At 42.2% G+C, this 9056-nt stretch overlaps 1 protein-coding gene across 1 annotated transcript in view; it reads left to right on the top strand.

Annotated features, from left to right (window-relative positions):
• Nucleotides 1-9056, top strand: part of ftsj1 (FtsJ RNA 2'-O-methyltransferase 1) — a 35058-nt gene that overhangs the window by 5085 nt on the left and 20917 nt on the right. Inside the window, exon 8 of the mRNA XM_032523009.1 lies at nucleotides 8927-9029. Within this exon, the coding sequence (XP_032378900.1) occupies nucleotides 8927-9029 (103 nt within the window). The remainder of the gene's footprint in view (nucleotides 1-8926; nucleotides 9030-9056) is intronic.

The raw sequence follows: 9056 nt of genomic DNA, 5'->3' as shown, positions 1-9056 counted from the left end.
CCTCGCCTCCCCTCTCTCCCTCTCCTCTCCTCTCTCTTCTCTCCTCTCTCTCGCTCTCCCTCTCTCGTCTCGCTCTCCCTCGCTCTCCTCTCCCTCGCTCTTTCCCTCTCCCTCTCTCTCCTCTCCTCTCTCTCCTCTCCTCTCTCCCTCTCCCTCTCTCTCTCTCTCCACTCTCCCTCTCCTCTCTCTCTCTCTCCCTCCTCTCCTCTCTCCCTCTCTCCTCTCTCTCTCTCTCTCTCCCTCTCTCTCTCTCTCTGTGTAAACAAGCTGCCTTCAAGTGCATTATAAACATGGGAATCTATAAACGATCTATGCAAAACAGTATATTGTAAAAGCTACTTGTGTCTTTGGTGGCTTGTTTTAAGAATACAAACAGGAAGTCACAAAACGGGCCGTTCATTGACACCATCCCCGCCGCATTATAAACCCTGCGCAAATTGCTGGATCGCCTTTTTTTATTTTATTATTTTGGGGGGGTCTGAATGCCCCGTAATTCCCCGGTGGAAGTGTTAATGCAGTGGTGCATTGTGGGCTGCGGAACGCTGTATCGCCCCTGTATTAACCCCTCATTGTCCCGTGTCTCAGATCTTCAGAGGTAAAGACGTGACCTCTGCTGTACCCCCAGCTGAAGATCTTCTTCGGTGGTGTGACATGCGCCAAGCCTCGCAGCAGCAGGAACTCTAGCATGGTGAGAAACCCGTCTCCCCCCCCCCCCCCAAAAGCAGATTTTACTACATTAATTTGCATCTGGATCTGTGGTGTTTTAGTTGAACTCTGGTGACATATACTTACAGTATCTGTCTGTGTGTGTCTTTTGTGTGTGTGTGTCTGTGTGTGTGTGTCTTGTGTGTGGTGTGTGTGTGTGTGTGTGTCTGTGCAAGCCTTCGTGGTGTGTCCAGAATTACTCTCCTCCTGAGGTACGTCCCAACATGTCCAACCCTCTGCTGGATCATTCCTACGGTAACTATGAGCCTTTTTACCGTATGTGCTCTGGATATCTGATCTGGATCAGGGACACTAAGGGACCACTAAGGTCTATATAAAAGAGACTTCAGATACAGTATTAGGACCACTAAAAGAGACTTCAGATCAGTATAGGACCACTAGGTCTATATAAAAGAGACTTCAGATACAGTATAGGGACCACTAGGTTATAAGACTTCAGTACAGTATTGGACCACTAAGCTATATAAAGGACTTCAGATACGTATTAGGGGACCAATAGGTCTACTAAAAGGGACTCAGATACAGTATTAGGGACCACTAGGGTCTATATAAAAGAGACTTCAGTATACAGTATTAGGGACCACTAAGTCTATATAAAGAAACTTCAGATACAGTATTAGGGACCACTAAGGTCTATATAAAAGAACTTCAGATACAGTATAGGGACCACTAAGGTCTATATAAAGAGACTTCAGATACAGTATTAGGGACCACTAGTCTATTAAAGAGACTTCACATACATATTAGGGACCACTAAGGTCTTATAAAAGATATCGATACAGTATAGGGACCACTAAGGTCTATATAAAGAGATTATTATTATATTATCAAAAGCATTTCTTATTTCCAAGGTACATACGTGGTACGGTTTTTGTAGATTCTGTAAATCTGAATTGGGTCTTCAGTTCTCCTCGGTGCCCTGCTCCTGCTGCTCCTCAGTGTGTTCTGGCTCTGTCCTCCAGATGTGAACTTTAACCAGTTAGAGGGTCCGAACCGCATCATCCCCTTCCTGGCTGCGGTGACCTCATTGCCTTCGACTCAGACCGGACTACCCTCTACGGTGACCAGACGCAGGTTTACCTTCACTCAGTTAAACTGGTTCTTACTTTAAAACGGACTGGTTGATCATTGCATCAACTGATAATTGTGCTCAATGCGTATTTTAATTAAGGCATTTTACCGGATTTTTAAGGGGATAAATAGATACATTAATTGATTGTGATTGTAATTTTTGATAGAGTTTTAAAGGGGAAGAAACTTCTTAAAATGCAACAAAAAACAGAAAGCCATCCTTTCTTAATGGTTATCTGCACAGCGTAAGTGTTTTTTAAGATGTAAAAATCCCTCCTAATTATCATTTGCATGAAACTATTCTAATCCCTTCTTTATCCGTTAATTAACCCCAAATGTGTCAGCTCCTTCTGCAAAGTCCTGTCCTGTCATGTCTGAATGACAAAAAAGAATCTCTTCAAACCCATCTCACACACCGTTGACTGTTTTCTTTCTGCCTGGATGCCGGTAAACAGTACCAGTACACGCCCCCCACCCAGCCGCCATACCCCCCCCTACCACAGCCTGCCACCTCCGCAAAACAACCTGCTGTCCAAGAGGACACTCTGTCCACCCGTCCCAACCAGAGCCGAGACGAGACGGACCCACCGGCCAGTCCACCTGACAGCTGCAGACTGGTGGAAAAGAAACCGATTTATCATTAAAATTACAGTTTGGCATTTTGGAAAAATTCATTGTTTTCCATCTGATAAGAGATGGAGACCAGTTTCATTTCTGAACAGTGCTAGGTCCAGAGCACGTTTAGCCTTGCTAGCTTAGCACAAAAAAAATGGAGGCAGGATGAAACCACATGTAGACGTAGAATAGAAGTTTCCCCCCCGCCTCCAGTCTTCGTGCTAAGCTAGGCTAACACTGCTTGTACTGAATGTTTTTCCATCAATCAGATATGTTTTTACTGTTTTGTCTGATTTTACGTGGAGTGTTTTGTGACACATCCTCCTTGGGGAATTGTAAACCTTTAAAAAAATAAAGTCATTTCTCTGAGGTAACATGGATTGGGTTTTAATTCATTCAAATCTGAGTTATGTGTTTTGTCTCTTCACCACTGTAGAGGTTTATGGTTGTGCTGGTTTTAACTCCTTTCATAACCGTTGTAGTTTAATCTCCAGCAAGGCGTCATGTTTTCTATAAGACCATCATGTGTTTGTACGTCGTGTCCTGTGAGAACCACGCATCTCTAATGAAAAACAGCCTTCTTCAGCTTTGTGACGATGCATTCCCCAGCTGATACAGCGCTTTTCAAAGGCACTTTCAATTTATTTATTTTGGTCATTGCAATTCCTTCACTTTATTAGCAGCCATTACCATACAAATTACCATCTATGTACATATCTATGTAGCCCACCCAGTGCTGAATAAAATAATAATAATAATATAATAATATAATAATATAACAAAACAACCCAGTAGCCAGAAAAATACAACTACATTTTTTAATTTTAGGAACACACATTACACATCAAGGAACACTTCATACTTCAGTTTGTCACAAACATCCATCACATCACATCTGGAGATACGTGGTTTTCACTGGACAGGCCGGGATGGAAACTGTCATCTGAAAAGTAAATAAGCTGCCTGACACATGTAGGAGAATTTAAATTAAAAAAATAAAATAAAAAAAAAGTACAGTGTTTAGTAACGTAAAGTTGCCTCTAATTGTACGCACGTTCCAGCAAATACCAAAACAGGAAAAGACAAAAGCCTTTAGAGCAGGGGTCTTCAACAGGGGTCCGCGACCCCTAGGGGTCTGCGATGACTGCATGGGGGTCGCGAAAGTTTTGGTTGATTAACTTTTTTTAAAATATTTTTTCCACTAATTGAATGTCTTTAAATACACTTACCATGAATTCAACACACTGTAGTAAGCAGATACATGGAGGCAGAAGATGTCTTTCAGTCATCAATGCACACATGGCACTATGACCGTTTGATATAACACATTTTTATACAATATATATAATTAGGGGGTCCCCGCTCCATCTCGCCATCAGTTTGGGGGTCCTGGCCGGGAAACGTTGAAGACCCCTGCTTTAGAGCAACACGTGTCAAACTCAAGGCCCGCGGGCCAATCCGGCCCCTATATATTTAAGTTATACACACACACACACCTACTTTTTGTCACTTTTTTTTTTTTTTAACCTTTTTACTTTTTTCCCCAATGTTTTGCATTTTCTTTGACATTTTTGTTTGAGTAGAAGGCGATATGAGACATGCAATAATACATCAAAGATATTTGACTTTTTTCCCATCCAAAAGCAATAAACTCATGTTCTGGCCCTTGATGTGATTCTCATTGTTCTAGTGGTGCCCTTGGGGATTGTAAGTTTGACACCCTTGCTTCAGACCAGGGTCTTCAACGTTTTCCAGGCCAAACCCCCCAAACCTGATGGCGAGGTGGAGCGGGGACCCCCTAATTATATATATTGTATAACATTGTGTTGATCAAACTGGTCCTATAGTGCCATGTGTGCATTGTGACGGAAAGACATCTTCTGCCTCCATTTATCTGTTTACTACAGTGTGTTGAATTCAGTTAATGTGTATTTAAAGACATTTCAATTAGTGGAAAAAACATTTAAAAAAAAGTCTAATCAACCAAAACTTTCGCACCCCCATGCAGTACCTCCGCGGACCCCCTAGGGTCGCGGACCCCTGTTGAAGACCCCTGCCTTAGAGCATCAAATATCTAAGTAACGTTCCTACTTGCACCATGGGTGTGTATTACCCTCAGTGTCCTTGGTTCGAATTTGCCCGTTTTTTGTTCACAATTAATTAATTGTCTGTCGAAAGAAGCTTTACATTAAATATCAAAAAAAAACGTAGGAAAAAATCATCAAAACATCCCCAAAAAAAAGCCCCCTCAACAAGAAAAACGGTCAAAAGGTCGGTAAAAGCGATAATGTTTAAGTTTTATTCATGGTTGAGTTCTTGCCGTTTTTTGTCCCTTTTTTCAACACGTTTGCGTTTTTTTCCAATGTTTGTCACTTTCAACACTACGTACCGCTAACTTATTAACTTAGTTTTACTGGATTTTTTTGGAATTTATGGTCAATAAACCTCATTGGATAGGAAATTATACCCATGTTTGCGTTAGAAAAGCAGAAATTAGGATTATTTTAGACTGAAATGAAAGGATGATGTGATGGATAATCACAGACTGATATGTCAACTTTTACTCAATACTCTTTCAAAAACACTTCAATTTTCTTCTCCAATGCTATAAAATGAATAACGCCCCAAATTAATGAAAGTAGACATGTACTTACCAAAGAGTTGTTTGTGGAATCAATCGTGTTATTTTGGGGAATTAAAACACTTGATATAAAAACAGTCCATTTGACCTGAGGACAACAACAGAACTCGTACTAGTTTCATGGTGGTGAAGCCCAAGACAGTTAAAGAAAGCGGCGAAGTCATTTCCGGGTCGTTTGTACGCGATGACGTCTGGACGACGTAGTCTCACACAACCGCATTGTTGTTGGGGGAAGAGAAGCTCGGCACGCCGCTGTGCTCTGCCGCTTCCAACTGCTCCCAAACGCCCCACACTGATTATTTACTCTGATCAGCTGATCGATAACACTCTGAAACCGTCCTCCGCCGCCCTGGATACCTGTCGGCCACTCTCAAGCTTAACTCGGTTCAGCGCGAGCCGCAGCGCCGTTGGATGAGTGGACTGAATGTGGATTTAACTGCCGCTTCGCCCCCGCAGGCCGCACCGCCATTGCTGCTGTTTCTACAAGCTGAATTCGTGATAATACCGGTAAGTTCAGTCTCACTTGCCCATACCTCTTTCACATAACCCCCCACTCCAGTCTGGGCTGTTGGAATCCAAAACCAGTCCGCGCTGCTCTCAGAAAAGCACCTTTTTTCCGTTGGAGGCAGTTACTTGTTGTGTTGGTCGCCATATTTCCTCCCCCCCTTCAGTTGTAATGCTAGCAGCTACGTTAGCCCGGTGTGGACGGAGTGTCCTAATGCGTCTAACCGGCCACCAGAGAGGCCGCCGCCTGATCGTAACGCACCACCAGGTCGTCTTTTAGTGTACAGGTCGTTGTTTGGCAGACCTCTTGAAAGCTGTCTCGATTAATAACAAAGTCAACGTTGGGGTTTTGGTACCCAGGTGCTGACGTTAGCTGGTGGCCAGCGTACACAGTTTAACCGAGAGAAACCGAACGAGCCGCCGCGGATGTTAGCCGATTATATCCGAAAACAAGCAGCTCTCGGCGGCTTCAGTCAGCGAGCTGAGCCGCCTTGGGCTGTGCCCGGAGGTGTGTGCTCGGAGCTTTCTGTCATTCACCCAGGAAACGTTATCACGGTAGGTTTCCGCCCCCTTTAAAGGGATTTTGTGCCCGATAGTCAAATAACTCCCTATGACAATTATATTGTTTGAATATGTAAGGAATATGTTAACTTTCCTCTAAAGGTTGCACGATATGAGGAAATAAACAATGTGCGATAATGTTGAATATCGCGATAACGATACTACTTGCGTTTAAAAAAAAAAACGATATTAAAGTGTACTCAGTTCTCTGCATTTAGTATTTTGTAAAACACATCAAACCGCTGTGTAAATCTAAAACAAATGGAAGGAAATCAAATTTTATGATCATTAAAGGCACCACTGACAAAAAAAAAAGAGTGACAGTTATAATTCAAAGTACAGTTTTCTACTGATATTATCTTTCAACTATTACAAAAAAAAGTGTCTTTCGCGATATGTCTCAGCCTTTGCCTTTTGCAGTTTATTGCACCGGTGGATGTTGCGATTACGATTAATTGTGCGCCATACTTTACTTCCTACTCACAGGTCACAGAAAAAACGCCAAGTGATGCGTTTGTATCAATCTGAGTTTTTGTACTGATGCTACAGCTATTGCTGCATAGACTGTAACGTTAATAAAAATGAAGACTTCTCTCTGCTCAACAGACGTTACTGCAGTTTGTTTATATTATCTCTTGGTTGCCAACGTTGTTAATAACCTCTTCCCATTTTGGATGACATTAATGTTGTAATCCTAGGCTGTACATAAAGATGGACGCGGTCTCCATGTCATCCAAATGTACATAAAGTGAGCCACAATATCACGGAAAAGGCGCGCCAACTGTAATTTTGAAACTAGCCGCTGTGCAGGGGTGGTCGATGAACAACCCTAATTAACTAGACAGCGCTGATCAAATAAAAAACAAGTTCCATTACTCCATTGCCTATTCTAGCCTAAAGTTTCAAGAGCATATTAATTGTTGCCGTTTAGGCTAACTGTATCCTATCCTATCAATGCTGTCAAGCTCGCTCGATGGGGGATTTCATTTCACTGGATGGTACCCTAATGATTTATTGTGACAAAACATTGCTTGAGCAGCGGGTAAGACATGTCATAATGTAACTACGTTTAGCAGCCAAATGAAAACTTTATCTCATAAATTAACGCGCACAATCAGACACTGGGGTTTTGCATTTAAAGCTGCAAGTAGACTCCGGGTACAATTGCATCCTGGTTTTGTGTTAGTTGCACAAGAGAACAGGGTTAGAAATAACTTCATTGGCCAACTTCTTGTTGACACATACTTGACCAACAAGTTGTTTCTACCCTGTTCTCTTGTGCAGTTCATTTTTTGCAGTTGCTCTCACCAGTGGTGAAGAGTACTCCGATGGCATACCACAGTTTACTGCTTCAAGAACTTACCTAAAGTTTTAGAATCAATCAATATACTTGAAGTACCAAAAGTAAAAGTTCTCATTATGCTCAATGACCCTTTCAATTTTTTAAATTTGAGGACTTAATACTTGAGTCAACAGTCCACACATTGCTATTAATCTAGGGTGCATGATACATCAACTCAATATTGTTATCGCGATATCTTTTTACGCAATAATTATATTGAATGTGTCACAATAAGGGCATTATTGTGTTTCTTTTGTGGAGCGATGCATCCTGTCCGTTGACTGTGTGCAGAGTGAAAGTGGAAATGCAGAAATACGAACACACACAACAAAACGACTCATGAGTGCATGATACTATCCCCCAAAACAACTGTTGCAGTCAATACGCCAGAGCTACCAAACAAGCCTCATTACAAAGTATGACAAGGACTCAAAGAGACATACAAATCCCCAATGCATACTTCTTTGCCCAGCTGTACAGTGGATAAAAAGGCTTCAGGAGCTTCTGAATAACCTAGACAACGGTACAAATCCATCCGGCACTATTCTCCCAGGTAGATTTACAAAGTTCAGACAAGTTTGGAGTCGGATCGATTAAATACTTTCATTCTCGCCGCCCCACGGAGCTGTATATGAGTCTCACTGTGCACTATATCGTTAGAATCTATGAATATTTTTACGATGCGTTTTAACGTAACATACGTTTTAAAAATATCTAAATTAATATCTATTGCACTGTTCATATCAATATCGCAAGATCACATTTTGTTAATATCATGCAACCCTAGTTGTTAGGGGATTAACACGGACTATAAAAGCCACAGCATTTTTCAAGCCCCTTACAGTTGTGTATCATGTGGAAACATATCATATAAAAGTGCAGGCAATTTGGGACGATTCTGAGTCTTCTGTGCATTCTTTGATTGAATAATTACAGATTTTAATAAGGAAAATATCTAACCTCCCATATTCTTGACCAAATACATCGATGCTGCTCCAACATTGTAGGGTTGCCTATTTGTGCTTTTACAAAGTATAACAAAACAGAGCGTGGAAACAACGATCCCTCTCTCTCTCTCTCTCTCCCTCTCTCCCTCTCCCTCTCTCTCTCTCCCTCTCTCTCTCTCCTGTGAAACAAAGCTGCCTTCAAGTGCATTCATAAACATGGGAATCTATAAACGATCTGATGCAAAACAGTTATTGTGAAAAGCCTACTTGTGCGTTGTTGGCTTGTTTTAAGAATACAACAGGAAGTCACACAAACGGGCCGTGTCATTGACACCATCCCCGCCGCATTATAACCCTGCAGCAAATTGCTGGATCGCCTTTTTTTATTTTATTATTTTGGGGGGGTCTGAATGCCCCGTAATTCCCACGGTGGAAGTAGTTTAATGCAGTGGTGCATTGTGGGCTGCGGTAACGCTGTATCGCCCCTGTATTAACCCCTCATTGTCCCGCGTGTCTCAGATCTTCAGAGGTAAAGACGTGACTCTGCTGTACTCCCAGCTGAAGATCTTCTTCGGTGGTGTGACATGCGCCAAGCCTCGCAGCAGCAGGAACTCTAGCATTGGTGAGAAACCCGTCTCCCCCCCCCCCC

The sequence above is a fragment of the Etheostoma spectabile genome, chromosome 8 (assembly GCF_008692095.1).
Source record: "Etheostoma spectabile isolate EspeVRDwgs_2016 chromosome 8, UIUC_Espe_1.0, whole genome shotgun sequence".
NCBI lineage: Eukaryota > Metazoa > Chordata > Actinopteri > Perciformes > Percidae > Etheostoma > Etheostoma spectabile.
The sequence above is the reverse complement of the archived record's forward strand: the minus strand, read 5'-3'. Positions and strand labels throughout refer to the sequence as shown.